The 26,507-nt window shown below is 33.9% G+C and overlaps 1 protein-coding gene across 2 annotated transcripts in view; it reads left to right on the top strand.

Annotated features, from left to right (window-relative positions):
* LOC145271418 (uncharacterized) overlaps positions 1-19,206 on the top strand; it is a 126,983-nt gene extending 107,777 nt beyond the window's left edge. The window contains exons 1-2 of one of the 2 annotated variants that reach the window (XM_080126951.1): positions 197-292; positions 16,516-19,206. In XM_080126951.1, the coding sequence (XP_079983077.1) occupies positions 17,814-18,656 (843 nt within the window). In that variant the 5' untranslated portion in view covers positions 197-292; positions 16,516-17,813 and the 3' untranslated portion in view covers positions 18,657-19,206. Of the gene's footprint in view, positions 1-196; positions 293-16,515 lie in introns of those variants that run through there. The other variant, XM_080126950.1, reaches the window with a different exon arrangement.
* Positions 19,207-26,507: the final 7,301 nt, after the last annotated feature.

Raw genomic sequence — 26,507 nt, 5'->3', positions numbered from 1 at the left:
ACGTGCAACGAATTAGAGAATTAAAAAATTAAACTTGTAATCTGTTCTCTCTCATTTAAATATTAAAATGTTAAATAAAATAATACTAATTTTATCCGTGATATTCACCAAATGTATCGGCTCTATTTCGAAATGATTTTTTTTCCCCCTTCAATTTTGTTTTCTGCGAACTTGCTCTTCCGTTCGTCATCTTGAATGTTAAGTTGAGCTTGTAAAGTCAATCACATTTGAAAAATCGTTTCCTGTATAAAAGCAGATAAAGTTAATCGAAATCAGATTATAAAACAAAAACGTAAGTATTACTATATGGCGCACGCACGTATGTATATTTTTTCATCGGATTATTATCGAATGGTCACTTATTTATCAGATTTTGTTTTCAATACTGACTTAAGCATAAAAAAACGTTCAATACGTAATTCTTTATGATAACATTTTTATTGATTTCTCTGCGCCACTTTTAATGTATATATTCGTTTTCAGATTTTGTTTTCAATACTGACTTAAACATAAAAAAAACGGTCAATACGTAATTCTTTATGTTATCAGTGGTGGCCAATTCTGTATGCATTTTCACGTACAGAATTGATAAAAAATTTTCTTGATTTTTGTTTTTTTAATGTCCCTGTGTCTTTATTGAAACATGAAATCAGAAAAAACAAACAAAAACAAAAAGTGTCCGCTTTGCGCTTTACTAGGTGGCCATAAAGCGGATGCTCATTTGACATTAAATTTATAATGAAAAGTGATCCCCCACTTTTAAAACAATAATTTTGTTATATCATGAAAAATATTTCTCTGCGCCACTTTTAAAGTATATAACTCCTGAAAACCTTAAAAAACGTCGTCATTGTAAATATTTTTTGGAGGATTGGAAAGATTTTTGACGTGTACTAAAACAACTTATAATTATATTTTTTCTTTTTTTAAATTTTTTAAATTTAAATGTTTTTTTTTCACTGATTCAATATGTTTAAGGTAAAAAAAAAATGCTCGATGCGCGTATGGAAGCAATACCCTCCCACTGTGTTTTTTTTATATCATGAAAACTATTTCTCTGCGCCACTTTTAATGTATATATTCGTTTTCAGAACTCCTGGAAACCATTAAAAAGTCGTCATTGTAAAATATTTTTTGAGGATTGCAAAGATTTTAGATGTGGACCAAAACAACCTATTTATTTATATTTATTTATAAATTTTCTTTTTTCAATTTTTTAAATTTAAATGTTTTTCACTGATTCATATGTTAAAAAAAAAATGCTCGATGCACGTATAGAAGCAATACCCTCCCACTGTTTTTTTATTGTCATCTTTTTTTTTATCTTTTATTCAACGAAGTCTAATACTCAGTAATCTACCAGATTATATATAAAAAAAATTCAATATTTACTATTTTTAGGTGTACTCTGTTTCTAATACAACACTCTAGTAAATCGAACCCTTATTTTGGAAACATCGACTTTTTTAGCCAAATTTCACAAATTAAGTAATGCAGTTATTGTTTTCTCATTTTTTAAAATTAAATGTGTGTATTCTTGTTGAGTTTTCCTGTTAATTTATTTGGAAATGCAGTTATTAAATTTTCTGTTCGTTTGTTTAAAGAATGCTGATGATTAAAGAAACTTATTATTATGTATTTTTAAGTTCTCTCAAAGATACATTCAACAAACCTTACAAATAACTTTGATTAAATTAAAAAATAATCATGATTTTTAAACAAATTGAAATATTACGGTTCTGAATTTCTTTAGATGAGGAATGGTTCTTTGTCTTATTTAGATTATTAAGACTACTGTTCTCATCTTGAGTGTTATTTATTGTGCAAACATTGTAAAAATAACACTTAAGATGAGAACAATAGTCCAAATGATACGTACCAATAACATTTTTCTTTCTTTACATTTTTTACATGTTGAAAACTTGTTTTTGTTTTTCATCACAATAATGGAAATTTCATATTTACTTACCGGATTGTGATAGTACCCTTTAATGTTTTGAAAAGTGATGATGACATAAAATTAAACTATTTTGTATTTTATGAAACATTAACTGTGATAGATGAAAAGGTTGGAGTTATTATTAATGGGACTTTCATAAGTGGATGTTCTGAATTTGTGTAAGGAAAATCATAACTTACTTGGCAAGCATGTGTGTGTGCTTCAAAGTGTTAGTTGTGTAACAAAAAAAAGAAAGGTTAAAATATCAGTTGGTTTTATTGTTGACGTGTTACTATGTATGCTGTGTTTGTTGTGTAATGGACTATTGTCATCAGATCTTTAATGTCTATTGTAGATGCCCAGGTGTTGGGGTGTGACTGCATGTCAACATATATACATATATAACATAACATGACGTCATGCCTGTCTGCTACTTCTGATAGGTTTGTCATACGTCCTTGAGGAGCTCGAATCTGTTTAAAGGAACGCTTCAAGACAGGACCAAACACGATGTAGGATTTTATATCTTTGGATTGGGGATTTCTTCTATGCTTCCATTTTGAGACTTCTCCTTCACAGGAGTGACACATTTAATCCCATTTGTCTTTATCGGCGTCTCTAATCCAACTTTAGCTATGCTTGCACAAACTGGAACACAAAACATTTAATTGAAAATGACTTCAAATCTCTGTTGTCAACTCATCGCTAGATAGGTAATTATATAGACAGATAGATACAGAGATAATTAGATAAACAGATAGATCAACAGATAAATTTCTGCTTTTGCCTTGTTATTCTCTAACAGACGGCCACTTGTGCAACACAGACTCACTATTTCTATGCAAATGAAATGGGTGAATAAAAACGTGTGTGAAATAAACAGAAGAACAAGTTGGATAAAGGCGTGCTATGTGCATAGTCATGTGCAAGTCAACTTGAAAGAGTGTTGAATTTTTAAGTTGGAAGTTTTCACAATAGAGTGTCGAGTTTTGGAGTGTGATGTTTTGACAACAGTTTCAAGTTTTAAAGTTGGAAGTTTTTGACATCTGTATCGAATTCACCCGAGAAATTGTTAGTTAAAGAATAAATTGCTAATTTATATTTATCTGCTGAAAGGATTGTAGTATAGAAAGACTCATTCTAACATTGAAAAACAACTTTATTAATTTTATTCGTTAGTAAAAATGTAGAAAATAAGAAAAGGATTGTAGAATGAGTCCATGTTTCAACCAATCAAGCAATTAAATGTGATAGATGAAAAGTTTAGAGTTATTATTAATGAGGCTTTCATAAGTGGATGTTCTGAATTTGTGTAGGGAAAATTGTAATTGACTTGGCTAGCATGTGTGGGTAATTATTTTTTATTTTGTTGAACATTAAATTGTTTTTGTTTTTCCTTGCAATAATGGAAATTTCATATCTACTTACCGGATTGTGATAGTACACATTAACTTTAATTCCGTTTTGAAAAGTTAGATGACATAAAATCAAACTATTTTGTATGTTATGGAACATTAACTGTGATTATTAATGGGTTTTTCATAAGTGGATGTAATGAATTTGTGTTTTTGAGTTGGAAGTTTCTACAATAGAAAGAGTATCGAGTTTTGGAGTGTGATGTTTTGACAACAGTTTCAAGTTTTAAAGTTGGAAGTTTTTGATAGCATTGTATCGAATTTACCCGAGAAATTATTGGTTTAACCATAATTTGCTAATTTATATTTATCTGCTGAAAGGATTGTAGTATAGAAAGACTCATTCTAACATTTAAAAACAACTTTATTAATTTTATTCGTTAGTAAAAATGTAGAAAATAAGAAAAGGATTGTAGAATGATCCATGTTTCAACCAATCAAGCAATTAAATGTGATAGATGAAAAGTTTAGAGTTATTATTAATGGAACTTTCATAAGTAGATATTGTGAATTTGTGTAGGGAAAATTGTAACTGACTTGGCTAGCATGTGTGTGTACTTCAAAGAGTTGATAGTGTAATAAAAAATAAAGGAAAGAAAAGTTAAAATGGCCAAACTGTTGGTTTCATTGTTGATGGTCAATTGTGCAATGCAGACTGTCGCCATTTCCATGCCAATGAAACAGGGAAATGAGTTACTAGAAACCTCATTCAGTGTGTTGTCAGTACCAGGAAAGAAAGAGAGTTGCCATTCATTAACCCTTTTATGAATGTTTTCATTTCTGTATTTGTCATGTACTCAGCTGGCCTTGAGAAAAGGCCTTTTAATGTGTAAGCTAGAAGGGAAGTTGATTGCTAGCAGCAATCAGCACAGCTTATAAACCAAAAATTCAAAATCTCCAACTATGAGGTGTCGGTGCTGCTGCTATAGAAATGATGGTTTCCACCAAGCCTTGAGGTGCACCTTTTGGGTTATGGCTCAGTAATAGAGCAACTGACACAGTCACTGGGATCTTGGTTTCAAATCTCAGATCATTTCAAGTTTAAAATTAATTTCTTTTGTTTTTCTCATAATCTGTTTTTTACTTTTTTGAATCATGCATGAAACGAACCTGAGAAAGGAATATTCTTTTAAAAACAGAAAATACATCTTACCCAACATAAACAATTCCATCTCACTTGTTCCTCTTCCCCACTTCCAAACACTGATTCTACTTTAGGCCTTTCCGAATGGATCCAAATATCGTCTTTGACATCTACAAATGATGAAAATAGGGGATAACTTGTGTCCAAAATATATGCAATTTTCGATGTTATGCTCTGTGTCATGATTCTCCTCTTCATCGTCAGACTCCTCATCTGGTATTTCCCATTCATGTCGACTCCTCCATATTAAGATAGCAGCTTCTTCCGTGGCTGGATTGTTATCCAACTCATGTCCTCTGTCTTAATGGTCTTTCCATGCTGGGAATTTCCCATTCCTTGATTGACATTGCCCACAAATGTTATGCATACACGTTTGTCATAGAGCCCATCAACTGGTACTTAATCCAATATGAGACTGGGCTTGTTTTTCTATAACCACATAATATGGTTCCAACATACATCTAGCGTTCCCTGCCTCTGGTGGTTCTTATAATAAACCAGGTTTTCAATCTTAAAATCCATGGACTTTGTTTTCTTATCAGAGTGCTCTATCATTTTTTCGTAGCTTTCCGAATGTTATCCCTTACCAAAGTAAAAGATTGATGCATATCTTTTAGAGTGATATCGTGTTGCTCATCACCATAGTATACTCTACAAGGTATTAATATATTTTCTAATGGCAGGATCACGTCTTTGTTGTAGACCAAGTAGTATTGTGAGAATTTTGTTATTTCACTCACATGGAATCTGACAGTCGCCAACATTTGGTTTATGTATAAATGCCATGACTGTTCATTGTTCGCTAAAATGTCATGCATCATCCTATGAAATTTTTCTATTTTCTGTTACTTTAGGGAAAATAAAATGACGTGGTCACATGATGTATGTTGAGGTCCTCCCATGCCTTCTTCATCACTTTGTTAACATTTTTGGACCCATTGTCTGTTAACAACTGGTGCCCTGAATCATGGGAAAATCTCATCCAACTACAAATGCCCCACCATTTCTGCCTTCTTATTAGGATCACAAAAGCCTCTGGCCAAGCACTATACATATCGAGGAAAATCACTATGTACTAGTTACCGGAAACTGTAGGGTAGGGGGTGGAAATATTAAATGTCAGTTTTGCAAAAAGAAAACGAGGCAAACCACACTTCTGCATTTGAGGTTGTTGTTTTCTCAGGTTTCTGGTTTTGCATGAAATACATTTGCCTACGTATTCATTCACCTCCTTATATGAACACAGACAGAAATACTTTTGCTTATTGGTGTGAAACGTCTTTTCCACACCTATGTGACCATTATTGTCATCATACTACACTAACAGTCTTTTTCTATGATGCAACGATACATATAACCTAATCAATAGTTAATCGTTTGGATTCGGCAAATAATACACTATTTTGTCTATCACTATGAACTATTTTTGTTCCATTTTAGACGATTTACCATTCTTCATCCGCATCTTTAAATTTAAAAATGTCCTTATCTGCCTCTTAAATGTACACTCAAAATCATAGGAGGTTCGGGCGATACTGATGAACCCTTAACCTTTTTATATGACGCAAACTATTTTGGCTCCAAACGATTTGAGTTTATCGCACCTACCAAATAATTCCTACCATCTATTTCTACCTGGGAACGTCATTGTCTCAGCTCGAATCCACGGTGCATGACAAGAGATCCACACAAATATTTTCCTTCCATTTCAGGTACTCTATAATGCAGCTATATCCAACCAGACTAAAAAAATCCATCATCTGTATTTTCCTATTCTGTATAGGTAAGTTTAATAAATATTCTAGCGATCTGTGATAATATAATTCAATAACTTGAGTGTTATTTCTTCCGCCTGTCACACCAATAATTTCCTGGTTAAGGTTGACACTGTTGGCCAAACTTCCAACTTCCAAACTTCTGTATACGTAACACACCTTCTCTCAACTCCAAACAAGCTTCTGCTAATTCAACTTATTTCTTTGAAATCCAACTTCAAAATGAACGTCCCTCTAAAAAAATCAACCCTCTTTTATCTCCAACCAGGAGCATCTCATTTGCATATCGGGTGGTCACATTGCAGGCATATAAAGAGATAAGGCAGCCATTTTTGTTTCTTTCTTCATTAATTTCATTCCACGACCGACCCATTGAATTATGCACACATCCTACTTAAGTAAGCCACACGTTTCCCTACACTCCCCCTGATCTTATGATCACACACAGAGCAGGGGGCAGTCGTCTTTGTCGGGTACTTCTTCGAAGAATCAGGGGAAGCACTTCCTTATTGCTATCTTCCTCATTACCACCGTTATTGCCACCAGTCTGTTCCATTATCCCTTCTCGTGGTTCCCTATGTGGTGTTTCACAATCAGGGCAAGGGGGCAGTATCCGTCTTTGTCAGGTACTCCTTTGAAGAATCGGAGACATCACTTCGTCGGTTCCATCTTCCTCAGTATGTTCCATCATCCCCTCTTGTGGTGCTATAGGTGGTGTTTCACAATCACAGCAGGTGGGCAGTATTTGTCTTTATCATGTATTTCGATGAAGAACTGGTGGTATTACTTCATGTCCATCGTTCTCATCACTATTGCCACCTGCAGGTAGTGTTTCTACGCTCACCTGTAGGGGCAGTAGGTGATCAGGATCATCCCTGAACTGTATGTGATCTTCCTCATTATCCTCAGAATCAGAAGAGGTATAACAGGGGTGGATATCTTTTTCATGACGTGGTGCACCATCAATCAACATGGTTTGAGGACTTATGATTTTATCTATTTTCCCTCTGCAAAATTTTACAGTGCACTCAGCATTTGAGGGTTTTACCCAAACACGGTCTTCAACTTGATATGGTGTATTGACAATGCTAACCTCTGATGGTGTGACATCAATTCCTTTTCTACGCTGTTCATAGTGGTAAATCCCGTTAGCTGGTGCAGTTTCCGGTGTTGCATCGTCCTTTGGTGTCACATTATACCAGTACACAGCTTCTGGAATAGAACACTGTTTACTTGCCGCAATTCTTTTAATGGTGCGGTGACACCACTCCGCTATATCATTACCTTCGGGAAAATATGCACATCGGTAATGCATTCTAATCCCTCATTCCTGCGTGAATTTCTGAAATTCTTGACATCAAAACGTAGTGGCCTTATCAGTCAGAATTTCAAGCGGTGTGCCAGGTTCAAAAAAGACAGCTCTCAACTGTCGTATAATGCTAGATGCATCCTGTCGTGTCAACAGGCGCCATATCGTGTGTGTGGGGCCACAATCTGTAAAGGTAAAAAAAAGCTTGCCCTCATAATGTGTTACATCCATTCCTACTTGATTCCAGTTGTCCTCCACCTCATGCTTCCCTTTTTGCAATTGGGATGATGCCGGATCTGTTCGCTGACACTCTTCACATGAGTGTATAGCTGCCTTGATTAATGCTCTTGTAGTTAAAGGACACACTCTTCGGACAAAATATGTTGTCCTCCAAATTCCGGGATGTCCACTCTGCTGATGTCTTATACGGATCTGGTCAGGTGTTAATTGATCTGTTACGGTCATGCATGTCTGTTGTGGGGGATCAGATCCTTGCCTCATGACATCAATCTACCTCTTTGGTACTCTTGTCAAGCTATCAGCCAAATTCTGCATCGGTGAAACTCAGGTAATGTCCACCTGCAAACTGTATTCCTCAATTAGACGTTTTATTATTGCCAGTCTCCTTTGTACTAACATCTCACTTGCAGCTCTAGTCTTAACTCGAGCCTTTCCAGTCAAGGTGTCGGTCAACCAGTGGTAAACACACAATGTGTCAGTGTGGAGATGCACAACCTTAGCCTGCCATTGCAATATAAGATTAAGCCCTTTTAACGTGGCATCAAGTTCTGCCAAATTTATATACTGGGCATCATTTTTTGGACAAAGCCAGCATGGATCTTCCACAACAGCACCCAATTGTTCCAACACTACACCTGTGTAGCCAGTGAACTTGCGTCAACCCATGCATTCAGTCCTTTCCCAGATACTTGCCGCTCACCCTGAGCAGGGTCTTCCTATGTACTCTGGACAACATTTCAGCCATCATTTGCTAGAGAGAATCATCATCCATCATGTCATCCCATCCTTTGGTTACTGCAGTTACTCGTCTTTTTAACACGCCTGTTGCCGATCGGACCCACCCACAGACAGTTAGATGTCGTACTAATTTACCACAAATAGAAAACACAATGCGTCTTGTCAATAAACTGGGTAACTCTGGAATCACGCTCCCTCACTTCTATCGCAAATTATTGCCCTTCTCGTAGACCTCTAGGCCTAACATGGGCACTCAATCCTTTAGGCGCTTAGGGTCTTTGCTTATTAATCCAATCGATTCCAGTTTTGCTCAAACCACATCTGTAAGTTGAAGCAGCTTTTGCTGTGGTCTCATCCTGCATCAAAACAGTTTTGATAATAGTTGTCATTATTAAGGGTGCTACATTTAGGCCAAAACCTAAACGTGTCAAACAATATGGTTTTACCTTGATTATCACTGTCTGAAATGGCCATAATCACTCATGGACACGTATCTGCAGGTAGGATCTCTTCAAATCCAGCAGTGCTACATTACTCTCTTTCTGACACCATTCTCTTAGTTTAGCAGTGCTACATTACTCTCTTTCTGACACCACTCTCTTAGTTTAGCAGTGCACACATCTGCATTTCCAGTGAAAGCATCAACATGTTGATTCAATTCTCGATAATCCATTATGGGCCAAATCTTGTCTTTAGTAGGTTGTTCAACAGCCATGAGCGGAATTAATCCTTTGGATGGTCCCAGACGACATTCCTGTGGGTACGGTATTAACCATCCATTATCAATCCACCTCTGAAGTTCTTCTTCATATGCGGCTCTATTCTTTGTGAAAACTGCATACTCTGGAATGGTGTTGCACAGCTGATCTGGTGCCTGGCTCATAGTCCATTTCCACTTTGCAGTCCACGCCCTTTCGTTGTCGTAGGACAGACATTTTTTCTTCAATAGACATGGTTGCACAGATTTCTTTCCCTTCTCCAAGCATTACATCTCCAGTCGCTGTGATTTTGACGCCTCCTAGTGCTTGTATTGCATCAATTCCAATCAATATGTCATAGCCAAGGGGGCTTTCTTGTATCACCAGAATGTCAACTTTGGCTGTGTCAACCTTCTCAGTACAGATCGTGACTGTCCCTTCACCACACCATGCTTGGGATAAACCATTGATCGTCATAATACCGACTGGTTGCTCCTGCCACATCTGGCAGTAATGTGCACTAACTATAGACCGGGAACACCCCGTATCTCTGAGTGATGAACCCTGCACATCGTCAATTTTAATGCCAGTGACCAGTAATCCTCTGTTTATTGGTTTGCAATGGTGGCAATAATACCTTGCCCCCAGCGTCATTTCCCGAACAGTTGTGAGATATATGCCCAAACTTATTGCAGCGATAGCATTGTACTGTTCTCTGTGCTCGTGGATATACACACCTCCTATTACTCGGGCACTCCTTAGCTAAATGATTGACCTCCCCACATTTATAGCACACTGGACCTACATGCTTATTACTACCTGGGAGAGAATCTACATTGCTGCCCTGCGGTTCGACTGTTGCATGTTGAATAGTAGTTACTGCTGCAATTGGCTACTGTTCCTTACAGATGTTTCGAGCTCGGGCTAATAACTCGTCTGTTGTCAATTCATCAATTTGTGACGATGCCTGCAACAGTTTGCTGACCTCCTCAGGTAAGCCTACTAAAAAGGCACATCTTAATATCTTATCATTGACCCGCCAAATGGTACTGAGAACTTTCGTAGGTCGGTTAGGTACACATCAACCGTTTCCTCGGGGTGAAGTCGCCGGCTCGTGAACTGTTGCCATGCAACAAACGGATCTGTACAAAACGCTGTATACAGGCTATGTTTGATTGTATCCCAGTCTTGTTCATCCCCGAGTTGCTGGTAGACTGCATAGGCCCTTCCGGTTAACCTCAGAGGAATGACTGTGGCTGGTTCTTTAATTCTGCACAGTGTACAAATCTCAGCCTTTTCAACCCATTCGATGACAGACGGTCCAGTGGTAGATCCATCAAACTCAAGTATCAAGCAAAAGTCGCGATCTGTCCATTTTCTGCCTTTCGAGTCACCGCACACTGAGAGCCAAAATAGCTTATAATTCAATAACTTGAGTGTCATTTCTTCCGCCCATCACACCAATAATTTCCTGGGTAAGATTGACACTGTTATCCAAACTTCCAACTTCCAAACTTTTGTATATGTAACGCACCTTCTCTCAACTCCAACCAAACTTCTAATTAAACTTATTTCTTCGAAATCCAACTTCAAAATGAACGTCCCTCTAAAAAATCAACCCTTTTTATCTCCAACCAGGAGCATCTCATTTTCATATCGGGTGGTCACATTGCAGGCATATAAAGAGATAAGGCAGCCATTTTTATTTCTTTCTTCTTCATTAATTTCATTCCACGACCGACCCGTTGAATTATGCACACATGCTAGTTAGGTAAGTCACACGTTTCCCTACGAATAAGTATATAGATAGAACTTTGAAGTATACAAATAGTGAGTCAACTTATTAAGGGCGTAGTGTATCGTGTATGCTTCTTTTTATACAGTCGACCATCTCGTCTGCATATCAATAACTTAATGTGATAACAAGTAAATTGGTTTTTCAACCTTTTTACCTTTCCTCTGATCATAGACAATTTGCTACAGACATTCCTCAAATGCATGATTGGATGCATCTGTATACAGTCGGTTGTCCTTTTCAGGATCGACATAAGCCAGTATAACAATATCTGCAAGCTTCATTTTTAGGCATGTGTTGTCCCATTGGAACCTTGCATATTTCCGCATCAAGCAAACTAAATGTAAACTGGCTTGTACCCTATCTATGTGATCTAAGTGACTTTCCATCGTATCTGAGAAAATTAAGTAAATTACATATCTATCTATGTGATCGTATCTGAGAAAATTAAGTAAATTACATATCTATCTATGTGATCGTATCTGAGAAAATTAAGTAAATTACATATCTATCTATGTGATCGTATCTGAGAAAATTAAGTAAATTACATATCTATCTATGTGGTCGTATCTGAGAAAATTAAGTAAATTACATATCTATCTATGTGATCGTATCTGAGAAAATTAAGTAAATTACATATATATCTATGTGATCGTATCTGAGAATCTAAAATATCATCCAAATACGCTTATGCATAATCTTCCTGTCCCTGTATAACTATGGACATTAATTTCTGAAAGACCCTGGATGCATTTGCAAGTCCAAACGGCATCACGTTAAACTGAAATAAACCTGGGTGGCAGATGAACTCAGTTTTCTTATTATTGTCCTTACTTAATTTAAGTTGCCAGTATCCTAATTTTAGATCTATTTTTGAGAAATATCTTGCGGAACCTTGCAAGGCTAGTATATCGTCAATGGCCAGTAATGCTCAGGCATACTTTGTGACTTTGTTTAAAGCCCGAAAATATACGCAAAATCTTTTCTACTAACGCTAATAGAAAATTCCACGGCCTATTTAATGTCTCAATGACACCTGTCCGCATCATTTTGTCTATTCTCAAAGTCTACCAACTTTTATTGCTTTAATGGTTTTCAATATGGGCGTCTCAATATGAACACATGCCTTCCAGTATTGATACGCTTCTCCAGCATATTGGTTCTGTCCAAGAAAAATCTCTATTCTACTTCAGCAACATATCAACTTCCAAATTGAATTCTTGAGGTATTTTTATTCCCTCCAAATTTTTTCCTCTTTTGTTCATCATTCATGGTAATCTCTAAAATGTTACCAGTCACACTACACTTAGTTATTTTGCAGCTCCTTCTCAAGTATGTATGCAGATACTAGTGTTTTAATGTAATTCTCATTGCTAACTGAACTATTGATGAAATATGGGCATAATCTTCCAGAGTGATATACTCGTCAAATATTCTTATTGCTCCTACATCAAAGTATATCCAAACCCATTTTTCTTAAGTTACGGTTTAGTATAGCACTTGTGTTGAGATTCTCTGTAACAAAGAAGTCCTTGTGGATAGTCAGACTTCCTACCCCTTATCTTAATCAAACGAACCCTTCTACAATTAATGGGGGGCCATTAGCTGTTCTTAAACTAAGGTCTTCATTACATAGCTAGGTCCCTGTCTAAGTGCTTTAAAAAAATTATTACTGACAACTCTGCTCCTCTATCCACGAGAGCTCTATAATTCTTTCCCTAAATTCTTATTGAAAAGGAGTTTGATGCATTTTACCAATGATGTGCATTGATGTCCTTGTATCATTTATCAGGCATCACACGGATGAAACGCCCGTCTTTCCTTGTATATGCTTTCTGCAGAATCTCTGTATATGGCCACCTCACCACAATAACTAATATCTAATTATCTACCTGCCTCTTTACTTCTCTAGTTTTATATACTAGTCCCTTACTCTCTAATTGGTTTCCTTTTTTACGTCTGTCTCCGTATTTTTGGGGACTGGCTGGACCCATAGTGTCAACTAGAATCCACTTTCTCGTGTGACAAACCTCCATGGGATTTTCTTCATACTCCTGCCTTATGTCGAGCCAGATCTTCCATTTAACTTTTGCTGGGGCCTTCTGATAGATCTGGTGGCTCATGTCTCATCACAACTGTCCTCATCTCCCTATCACTGAGATCCTCTGTAAAGAATTCCAGTACTTTTTTTCTGAGTAGTTTTCGATAGTAATCCTCTAGGGACCTCTTCAAGTCTACTCATCTTAAACTTTCATTGTTTAACATGAGTCTGTTCATGAATTGTCCAACTTGGCTGCCTGCGGTTAGTAGAACAATGTGACATTTTTCCTCATACACTGCTCCGGTCACTCTGAAATACCACTAGACATCATCAATCCACCTCCTTTAATCACTCTCTCTTTTATATTCCAAAAGCACTGTTTTCTTAAAAAGAGATTTCCCTCTTGTTGTTCTGATCCCACTGCCTTTTTTCTTCATGAATTGTTCGATCAGGCCCCATGTGGTTAAGAGAGCTATCTGACGTTTTTCCTCATCCACTGCTACGGTTACCCTAAAATACTTCTCTCCACCCACTTTCTGTAGCCACTGTCTTTTCTATTTGAAATTATAAAAATAGCTGCTGCTTCATTATAACAACGAAACTGACGAAAGAACAAGATCATTTTTGTTAAGAAACACGAAAAAGATAATGAATTTAAAAATTTGTCATCCTATGTGCGTCCTATGCGTATTTATATATGTATATATATATATATATATATATATGCGTATTTATGTATGTGTATATATATATATTATTTTTTATATGCATATTTAAATATATATATTGATATGCTTATTTAAACATGTTAAACAATTATGTTAAATTATTGTTTTTGTTTTTTCATAAAAATAAAAAATGCTTAACTTCACAGAAAATTTCTTTATCATGTGTTTATCATTCATTCAGACTCCATTATTCTTTGTTAGAATAATTGGTCAAAAAATGGCGCCAAACGAAACGGATGTTTTGCAGTCAGTTTTTTGTTAAACTTGTATACTTTGTGTGCTATTGATTGCTGACTGGCTGCAAGCCTCTCTCGCCTTTTGCGTTTTTCTGTAGGTTGTATATGTGACCTGCTCGTTTTAGCAGGTGTGCTCACTTTCAGCAGCTGCACCCATGAAATATAATTGGCTTTTTACTACTGACGATATCAATTATGACAACCTTACTCTGTCCTTCAGTGGATTTGATACCAGCTGTCATGCCTGTTTGCATGTGTGCACATTCAACACGCGACACCAATTAAACTCTTGTCTCTTTTATTTTCCAAGTCATGTCATGCCACATGGGGTTAAGATAATAAAAAGACTCTAATAACACTCTATATATCTTTTCATATGTAACCAGTATCAAAACTTCAATTCTTACAATCTATATAATGTAAAGAAACTAAACATCTGTTTCCTAAAACACCGAGCAAAATCAATATGTACTAATAACAATATAATACTAATAACAATACATATTAAAATGAGCTGAAGAGAAAAAACTCCACCAGCAAAACACAATATGTTTCCAGATAGAAACAATAGATTTAAATAAAATAGATTTTGCGACAAAAATTGAAGAGAAGTGGCATGCCTTTTCACTAGAGTATTGCCACAGACTAAATCAAGGAAAACCCAAATAATTGCAGATTGTCAAATTGCAAGAGGGCTTTGCTACTAAATATTAACAAGTTCATTGTATTCATGTTGTATTTGTGTTGCATTAATGTTCTACAATTACATTTAAACAATTTTTAATTGCACGGAGTTTCTTTTTACCTTCCTGATTAGTAGTTATTTTTTTAAATTGACGTGAACACTAGAATATGTCAATTAAAAGTTAAATATGAAAAGGTAAAATTATAGAGGAATAAAAGGTGAATCAAATGATGCGTAGGTTATTTATACAGTTACATTAAATATAAAGTAAATTTGTGGTTTTTAAAAATTACAAGTTCGGACTTTTTTGGTGTAAGTATATATATATATATATATATATATATATATATATATATATATATATATATGTATATATATATATGATGAAAATAATGGAAATAGTATTCCGACAAAATAGAGAAATAAAATGGAAAAAAGCGTATTGTGTTTCGTCTCTATTTTGAGACTGTCGAGAAAATCTCGAAATAAAGACGAAACATTGGTGAACATAATTGTTTCTTTTTCTTTCTTTTTTAAAAACAATATGATAATAATACATATTAAAATAAGGTGGAAAGTTTAAGAAAAACCAGAGAGTAAGATACAAAATGTTTCAAGATAGTCAAATCACTTATGTAGTATGGATAGCAGGTTTTATACCATATAAGCAGAATTTGGCAGCAAAAATTGAAAGAATCTGTAATCTATAAAACGTCAGGTTAGTATTCAAGAGTGGTTCGACTTTCCAGAAACATGTATGTGTCAATCGATTTATAGAAAAATCATGACAAAGAGATTCCATATAAATATGGAAAATTATACAAATATGAGCCATGTCATTCACTAACTGTCAGGTTAAAAAACATTGGAAAGATTAAAAAAATCAGTTATGGCGGAATATATATGGCAGCAAAAATGAGCTTTAACATACCTTAAAATATCCACCCTTTAGGCAAAAAAGCGTCGGTAATTGTAATTGTTGTCGTTCCAATTTATACAACGTTACATTTAGTCAATATGCTTCGACGTTCTCTTTGTGATCTCCACCTTTCTGGTTTATCTAACAAAGTAATTGGCATTAATCCTAGGTGCACAGTTGCAAGGTGGTAGAGGTTCAGTTTTGGTATGGGCCTTATTAGAGTCAATATTCGAGGGCCTATATTTCGCTTTCAAGGTCGAATTAATTCGCCAAAGTACATTAAAATGTTGACTGAGCATTATGTCAATTAATGAAAAAGTAAAATTATAAAGGTATAAAAGGTGAATCCTATGTAAATTAGAAGTTATATTTAGCTAAAATTTGTAGTTTTTTTTTTAATTATGGGTGTAGTAAAAAATAGTGATTTGGAAACAAAGTAGTTCCTAAAATTTATACTAGGATAACCTGGAAAAAACCCTTGCCCTTTAGTTAAAGTACTTAAAAATCAGTTGTAAGTTCTTATTGAAAGTTGAAGTTTCAATTCTCAGTGGGATTGAACTAAAATTTCAAATTACATAGGATTATAACTCAGCCATCACTAACAATACGAAATGAGAACAATATTCTGAAGAATGCAAATATAAATAATCAATCCTCATCTCTAAAATGAAGAAATTTCAGTTTAATATTTGACAATATAAACAAGTTATTTTGTTAACTAACCAGTATTGCATGAAATTATACTCTTTTTTAAAATTAATATTCAATGTTGTGGATATTTTTAATAAAAGTCATAATAAATTCAATTTTACCACATGAATTATATTTTTTCAAATTTATTGTATATTTCCAGGATTTGCAACAATGAAAAGAAATCCATTAATGAATGAGAAGGACCTTTCTTCATTGGTAATTGAAAAAGTTTGAAAATAATTCTAAATTCCTTCATAGAAATTATCTAAAGTTGAAACGTATAATCTTATTATCATACACTCAATTAAATATACTTTTGTGTAATCAGATGAAATCAAACATGGGAGATAAACCACATTCTTGTGAAGTATGTGGTTCTTCTTTTGCATGGAAGTCAAATTTGTTGAATCATATGAAAACACATACAGGAGAGAAACAACATTCTTGTGAAGTATGTGGCTCTTCTTTTGCATCGAAGTCAAATTTGTTGCGTCATATACTAACACATACAGGAGAGAAACCACATTCTTGTAAAGTATGTGGTTCTTCTTTTGCACAGAAGTATACTTTATTGAATCATATGAAAACACATACGGGAGAGAAACCACATTCCTGTGAAGTATGTGGTTCTTCTTTTGCACGGAAGTCACAGGTGTTTAATCATATGAAAAAACATACGGGAGAGAAACCACATTCTTGTGAAGTATGTGGTTCTTCTTTTGCACAGAAGTATACTTTATTAAATCATATGAAAACACATACGGGAGAGAAACAACATTCTTGTGAAGTATGTGGTTCTTCTTTTGCACAGAAGTCACAGGTGTTTAGTCATATGAAAACACATACCGGAGAGAAACCACATTCTTGTGAAGTATGTGGTTCTTCTTTTGCATGGAAGTCATATATGTTGAGTCATATGAAAAAACATACGGGAGAGAAACAACATTCTTGTGAAGTATGTGGTTCTTCTTTTACATGTAAGTCGCATTTTTTGGATCATATTAAAACACATACGGGAGAGAAACCATATTCATGTGAAGTATGCTGTTCTTCTTTTTCACAAAAGTCAACTTTGTTGCGTCATATGAAAACACATACAGGAGAGAAACCACATTCTTGTGAATTATGTGCTTCTTCCTTTGCAGGGAAGTCAAATATGTTGAGTCATATGAAAAAACATACGGGAGAGAAACCACATTCTTGTGAAGTATGTGGTTCTTCTTTTGCACGGAAGTCACATTTGTTGGATCATATGAAAACACATACGGGAGAAAATCTAGACACTAAGACACGTAAAACTAGACACTAAGACACGTAAAACTAGACACTAAGACACGTAAACCTAGACACTAAGACACGTAAAACTAGACACTAAGACACGTAAAATGCTGACAATGTATAAAGTAATATACAGAAACCAGTGTCTGTCTAGAATGTATCTTCCCAGTGAAAGGAGGTATGGGGCTCTCGGAGATTGATCATCAACATCGTGCAACTATTGTGAGCACTGGACAATATCTGATGAGCTCTAAAAACCCAACTCTCAAGATGGTACACCAACATCAGGAATCAAGAGCCAGTAGAACAACATCCATCACAAAACTGGCCAAACATTTTGGGAAAGACTGTCTTACAAGTGAGACAGAAACAGAAAAGATACCTGCGACTGAAATAGCCAGAAAAAGTCGCCAGAAATACACTAAAGCTTTCCATGACAAGAAAGTTGAAGAATGGGCCAACCAACAACGGGCCAAATATTTTCTGGACGAATATAACCAAGACTATATTGATAAGGAAGGGTCTATAAGCTGGCTAAAGGATGGATCGCTCCACTATGACCAGGAGAAGTTTATAATAGCTGCCCAAGATCAAGGCTTGATGACCAATGCGTTTAAAAAAATGAGTGGTCTCAGCAAAGACAACAAATGCAGGTTCTGCCACACAGAAGTAGAGAGTGTGAGCCACCTGATTTCTAGCTGTAAGGTTCTGCTAGGGGACGGCTACTATACAATGCGACACAATGAAGTATGCAAATATCTCCACTGGACGATCTGCAATAAGTTACATATCGAATGCAGTAAGAAGTCATGGGAACATATACCCGAAAGAACAGTCGGAAACAAGTCATATACCATCCACTATGACTATGCAATCCCTACAGCCACGTACCTAGAAAACGGAGCTATAAAACCCGACATTGTAATATGGGACAAGAAGGAGAAGGAAGCAACCTTGGTGGAAGTTAGTGTCCCGAATGATGCTGGGTTAAACAGAGCTGAGAGGGAAAAGATTACCAAATAGCAGGGTCTTATGTATGACATGAAAAGAAACTGGAACCTTAAGAAGATCTCTATCATTCCAGTAATTATAGGACCAACCGGACTTATGAAAAAGAATTTTACAAACTATCTTACAAATATACCAGGTAAACCAAGTGCAAAGGAGATTCAAACAATTGCACTTAAAGGGACGGTTAGAATCTTAAAAAGATCTCTCGGTTGAAGTGTCTAAAATAGCAGGTGTATGTTTGGCATCTGGTAGGATGCCCCATCCCTGGCTTAAACAAAATGATAAGAAAAATGAAAAAATAGAGAGAAAAACCACATTCTTGTGAAGTATGTGGTTCTTCTTTTGCATTGAAATCAACTTCGTTGACTCATATGAAAAGACATATGGAGAAGAAACTAAATTCTTGTTAAGTATGGGTTCCTCTTTTTTATATACTTCAACTTTGTTCGGCCATACAGTTACATACCTAAAAAATGAGGCTATTAACCCTGACAGTAACCTTGAAGTAAGCATGTGTAGTGATGCTGGCATTAATAGATCAGAGAGGTAGAAAATAACAAAATACCAAGAACTTATTAAGTACATTATAGGACCAACATCAAAAACTAAATTAAGTATGTCGTTCTTTTGCAAAGAAATTGAACATACAGGAGACTATCTACATTTTTGTCAAGTATTTTCTTCTTTTTTCAAACAGAAGTCAGATGCATTGTGTCATATCTTAATACATTCAAGAAACCAAGATCTGATGATCTTTTAATATCCATACAATAAAACAGTATACCAGCATCATAAAACAAGATCCAGCTTGACAAAAAAACAAAACCGGCAAACCATTTTTCCCAAGACTGTCTTACAAATATGACAATCAGAAAACGTAAGCTATGGAAAATCACCCAAAATATGTGTTAAAAGTACTCCAGAACTTCCATTACAGGAAATGGGCCAAATAATAGCATGACAAGTATTATCTAGATTTATTCAGCCAGGTGTTTATAAGTAAGGAAGGCTTTATAGACTTGCTTAAATGATGATGGCTTTACTATAATCAGGGAAGAATTATAATGACTGCCCACGATGAAAGCTTGATTACCAATGCTTCTAAGAATGTGTGATATCAGTAATGACAGATGTCAGGTTCTTCTAAAGGATGGTTACTATACAAGTAAATGTGTAAATATATCAACATGATGATCTGTAAAATGTTGAATATTGAATGTATAAATATATCAACATGATGATCTGTAAAATGTTGAATATTGAATGTGTAAATATATCAACATGATGATTTGTAAAATGTTGAATATTGAATGTGTAAATATATCAACATGATGATCTATAAAATGTTGAATATTGAATGTGTATATATATCAACATGATGGTCTGTAAAATGTTGAATATTGAATGTGTAAATATATCAACATGATGATCTGTAAAATGTTGAATATTGAATGTGTAAATATATCAACATGATGATCTGCAAAATGTTGAATATTGAATGTGTAAATATATCAACATGATGATCTGTAAAATGTTAAATATTGAATGTGTAAATATATCGACATGATGATTTGTAAAATGTTGAATATTGAATGTGTAAATATATCAACATGATGATCTGTAAAATGTTGAATATTGAATGTGTAAATATATCAACATGATGATCTGCAAAATGTTGAATATTGAATGTGTAAATATATCAACATGATGATCTGTAAAATGTTAAATATTGAATGTGTAAATATATCGACATGATGATTTGTAAAATGTTGAATATTGAATGTGTAAATATATCGACATGATGATCTGTAAAATGTTAAATATTGAATGTGTAAATATATCAACATGATGATTTGTAAAATGTTGAATATTGAATGTGTAAATATATCGACATGATGATCTGTAAAATGTTAAATATTCAATGTGTAAATATATCGACATGATGATTTGTAAAATGTTGAATATTGAATGTGTAAATATATCAACATGATGATCTGTAAAATGTTGAATATTGAATGTGTAAATATATCAACATGATGATTTGTAAAATGTTGAATATTGAATGTGTAAATATATCGACATGATGATCTGTAAAATGTTAAATATTGAATGTGTAAATATATCAACATGATGATTTGTAAAATGTTGAATATTGAATGTGTAAATATATCAACATGATGATTTGTAAAATGTTGAATATTGAATGTGTAAATATATCAACATGATGATCTGTAAAATGTTAAATATTGAATGTGTAAATATATCAACATGATGATCTGTAAAATGTTGAATATTGAATGTGTAAATATATCAATATGATGATCTGTAAAATGTTGAATATTGAATGTGTAAATATATCAACATGATGATTTGTAAAATGTTGAATATTGAATGTGTAAATATATCGACATGATTATCTGTAAAATGTTAAATATTGAATGTGTAAATATATCAACATGATGATCTGTAAAATGTTGAATATTGAATTTGTAAATATATCAACATGATGATCTGTAAAATGTTGAATATTGAATGTGTAAATATATCAACATGATGATCTGTAAAATGTTGAATATTGAATGTGTAAATATATCAACATGATGATCTGTAAAATGTTGAATATTGAATGTGTAAATATATCAACATGATGATCTGTAAAATGTTAAATATTGAATGTGTAAATATATAGACATGATGATCTGTAAAATGTTGAATATTGAATGTGTAAATATATCAACATGATGATCTGTAAAATGTTGAATATTGAATGTGTAAATATATCAACATGATGATCTGTAAAATGTTTAATATTGAATGTGTAAATATATCAACATGATGATCTGTAAAATGTTAAATATTGAATTTGTAAATATATCAACATGATGATCTGTAAAATGTTGAATATTGAATGTGTAAATATATCAACATGATGATCTGTAAAATGTTGAATATTGAATGTGTAAATATATCAACATGATGATCTGTAAAATGTTAAATATTGAATGTGTAAATATATCGACATGATGATCTGTAAAATGTTGAATATTGAATGTGTAAATATATCCACATGATGATCTGTAAAATGTTGAATATTGAATGTGTAAATATATCAACATGATGATCTGTAAAATGTTAAATATTGAATGTGTAAATATATCAACATGATGATCTGTACAATGTTGAATATTGAATGTGTAAATATATCAGCATGATGATCTGTAAAATGTTGAATATTGAATGTGTAAATATATCGACATGATGATTTGTAAAATGTAGAATATTGAATGTGTAAATATATCAACATGATGATCTGTAAAATGTTGAATATTGAATGTGTAAATATATCGACATGATGATCTGTAAAATGTTTAATATTGAATGTGTAAATATATCAACATGACAATCTGTAAAATGTTGAATATTGAATGTGTAAATATATTAACATTATGATCTGTAAAATGTTTAATATTGAATGTGTAAATATATCAACATGATGATTTGTAAAATGTTTAATATTGAATGTGTAAATATATCAACATGATGATTTGTAAAATGTTGAATATCAACATGACGATCTGTAAAAGTTTGAATATTGAATGTATAAAGCTATCGACATGACGATCTGTAAAATGTTGAATGTCAGCAAAAGGAGAAAGAAGCAATAATACTGACTTAAACAAAGTGAGAGGAAAAATAACGAAATCACAGGATCTAATATACGACATAGAAATTAGACAAAAACTACCTGGCAAATATACTTGGTGAACAAAGTGCAGGGGAGATTGAAACAATTCCATAAAAAGAGACCGAGTTTTAATAAGATCGCTATTAAATGTTTGAAATAAATTGTGAATCCCTGGCCTCCAGTAGGATTCACCATCATCAGCTTAAACAAAATAAATTTATAAAAAGGAAAAACCAAGTTAGTGTGAAGTCTCTGGTTCTTTGCATTGAACTCGACACTCTTTCGTACATAGCCTTCCTATATGGCGACATTCTGCATGGCTCTCATTACCATCACCTATAAAACCAACTGGATGAAACTATTTTAGTCTTTTTCCCCTTTTTTTTACAAACAACACTTTGAAGCACGCACACATGCTAGCTAAGTAAGTTTCGATTTTTCCTACAAAGTAAAATTAAAAAAAACTGAAAATATTTTTGTAATGTAGCTCTTCTGTATTGTTTGATATTTTGTGAATGTCTGACATCTGTTTTTATTAATTTTCTATTTCTATGAAATCAGCTTATATGAGAAATTAGACCAAGGCATTCAGTATTGAACGCCTGTCATAACATCTATTTTATAGCATCTGGTTGTATGTTCCATCCAAAATGAGAATTAAAATAATAAAATTTGAAAAAGTAAAAAAACTATATTCTTGTTATATGTGTGTTGGTATTATTGTGTTAAAAATTGTGTTTCAAATCTGTGTTAAAAATTTTATTTTAAAAACAAAGTTTTTATTCTCACGTAAATCTTTAAAATCACCCGAAAGTACACACATGCTTTTATGCCGCAGTCATGTTTAAACAGATTTTCACTTTTCTTTTTAAATTTAATACATCCGAATAAAACGTCTGTTTTATATGGAGTATTCATGTCTAAATATCTACTTTAGGTTTTAGCCTTTTACTATTGTTTTCATAAAAATGTTTATTCTGCAAAATATTTGAAATACAAGAGACGTTAAATAAGTAATGACCCTGACCCACTTCCTTTGTCTGATCTAATAGTAATGTGGCATATGCAATGATTTATATCTCTATGGATCATATGGTAAATTACAACTCAAACTAATAATTCCTGATTTACAAGTGTTTGAAATAAGTTAAGTGTTAAATGGAGCCTATCAAGTGTCATGCAGTGATCAGTTGTCTTATTTGCAATCACGCACACCACAGTAAACTTTTGATGCAATTAAAAGAAACGATGTCACATCATATTCTTGCAAAACGTTGGCATTGTGATGTCCAGTATCATGAAATCTGTAGCAGCAGCAGCACCTAAATCTGGTTGCCCTGCATCTGTCATTGATGAGGCAACTGTAAGCCATGGTGAAAGCCCAGTTAATGTATTGAAAGCACTTGGACCCAACATATCAAAAATGCTTGCATTCTTCTATGACTACAATTACAGGAGCTTAGCACAGTTATGTTGACACACCGATTCCCACCACATCACCGATGTTAAGCAATGATGAACCTGGCCAGTACCAGATGGGTGACCATTTGGGAAGGCTAGTTGCTGTATGTACTCTACCGTGTCATAAAAAATGTCCAGCTTGGTATCTGGTGTTTCATTAATTCATTGGTAGAGATCCACCTTACGTCTTAGTAAATACATGCATCTAGGAGAAGGTAAATCTAATGTAGATGATCTAAGGACAGCGAATAAATGCAAAGGCGAGTCAGATGCTACTGCACTGTCGACGGTAATGGCAACCGACCCATATATTCTGGCAAGTTAAAATCATGTGATGTCTTCAGAGGAATCGGACCAACAACTGAAGCCTATGGAGAACACTCAACATGATTTTGAAAGTAAAGCGCCGGATCATTAGGTGTATCAGAAGTTTGGGGGAATTTTTGACACCTCCTAACACGAAACTGCGAATAAAATATAAATAAACTCGTACTTTCTCTTTTAAAAGTGGGTTGCTTATTTTGTTTGTGGATTATACTTCCAAAATCAACTATTAAAGTTGTATAAAAAGTAATAGAAATATTATTTTTAATTTTTTGCAAAACAGTAATGAAATTGAATTTTACTAGTTAAGCATTTTTCAATTTTAAAAATTTAAAAATCTATCAAAATATTTCTACTGATTGAATTTTTACGATATTTTCAGGGTCAATGTGAAATTTTATGCTCTCTCCAATTAACCGAATTTAATAATTAACCGAATTGAGAACACTCACCATGATTTTGGAAGGAAAGTGTTTTCCAGATAATGCAGCTTTATTTCTCAATTTCCGCACTTCTACAAAAGCTATTCAACCATTATACACTGATTAGCTATTTACAGACTCGATGTAGATAGTAAGTTGTGCAGTCGTTATATTTTGGAGGGATTTTATATTTTTGTGAACGAATCTTTCTACTTGGAATAATTGACCTGTTATTATCAGATGAAAATACTTTGTGTGAAGTGTAATTCTACTGACCTCCTTACAAACTTTTCTCGTGTCTAAATCAGTTGGCTTGGAAACATGAACAAAACCAGTCGTGTAAATGCGCCCATCCAAGTCACCAGTGATATGACAACATGAAATGTTAAATCATTTCTTAACTTTTTCTTTTGTTCAAGAAGCGAAAACATGAAATAAATTAAACAAAATGTTAAATAGATATTTTTATTCATTTAATTTTCGATTAAATAGTTTTATTCTGAATTGTTTTACCACATACACATAATTTAGCATTAAAATCTTGTTTCTTTTTTTCAATGAATATTCTTACAATAACAATTGCTAGATTAGTTGGAGAAGAATACATTGTGACGTGCATATTTATTATAAAGTTTCAAACACGTCACCTGTAGAGTGACATATTTTCGTTTTAGACTTCAGCTCCCAGAGCGTTTTGACTTTATGCAACCGAACCAGTGGAGGATATGGCGAGAGCGATTTCAACGAACTAATCTAGCAATAACAATTGCTACATTAGTTGGAGAAGAATACATTGTGACGTGCATATTTACTATAAAGTTTCAAACACGTCACATGTAGAGTGATATATTTTCGTCTGCCGACAGGATATCCTTAGATGTACGACTAATTCTTTGCCAAAATTCATACGAAATGAAAAAAATTGTTAGGGGCGTATGGTCCTAATATATAACATTAAGAGTATTTATTTCCTAGTTTATAGCAATTGTCAAAGGTTAGGAACATTTTGAGGTGACATGTTCTTGTGGGAACTAACTTGTTTTGGAAATGAGGATAGGAATTAATCACCACTAAAAAGTATACGTGTGTATTATGCTAAGTTTTTTTATTCTACAATCCTCAAATATAGCACATCCACCCATTCACAAAAAATAAATTTAATCACCCTAAGAAATTCATTAGTAATTATTCTGTGGTGGAATGTGATTCATCTTATATAGCTAATATATAGTTAAAACCTTTTGCATAGCAGAAAGTTTTACCTGCGAACAGATCCTTCTAGGACAGAAAACTTTCTAATTTGCATACATGATTTAACGGTTGCTACTAATATCTTCACAAGCCAGAAAGAAATACCAATATCAAATTAACTAATTACTTCTTAATCAGTTTTTCATCATTAGTCTTAAGGACAGGAATTGAGAGACACAAACGGCCAGACATCTTGTCTGTCTTCCTTCTTGATTCAGACTTCCTGGAAATTCTCTTCTATCCTCAAACATCAGACACTTATTTGTCATATCATGTGACACTTGCATTTCTTATGCATTTTCCTAGGGAACAAAACTTTCAATTATGTCACCTGCAGCATGGCATATTCCCATTTGCAAACAGGTTTTACTGAGATGTATGACTCTAATCCTTGCCCAAGTTCATACAAATTTACAGAATTGTTACTGGCGTACGGTCTCAATATATATGTTTATTTCCCAGTTTATAACAATTTTCGAAGGTTAGGAATATTTTGAGTTACCACGTACTTGTGAGAACTTACTTGTTTTTGGAAATGAGGGTAGGAATTAATCACCACTACAAAGTATACGTAGGTACTATGCCAAGTTGTTTTTCTGCAATACTCAAATAAGAATGCCCATCTATACACACAAAATGAAATTTAATCGCTCTAAGAAATCCATTGGTAATAATTTTGTGGTGGAATGTAATTCTGTGAGTGGGAGAAACGTGACGTCA

Source organism: Euprymna scolopes, chromosome 46 (assembly GCF_053919585.1).
Source record: "Euprymna scolopes isolate OS-2025 chromosome 46, ASM5391958v1, whole genome shotgun sequence".
In the NCBI taxonomy this organism is placed as follows: Eukaryota; Metazoa; Mollusca; class Cephalopoda; order Sepiida; family Sepiolidae; genus Euprymna; species Euprymna scolopes.
The sequence above is the reverse complement of the archived record's forward strand: the minus strand, read 5'-3'. Positions and strand labels throughout refer to the sequence as shown.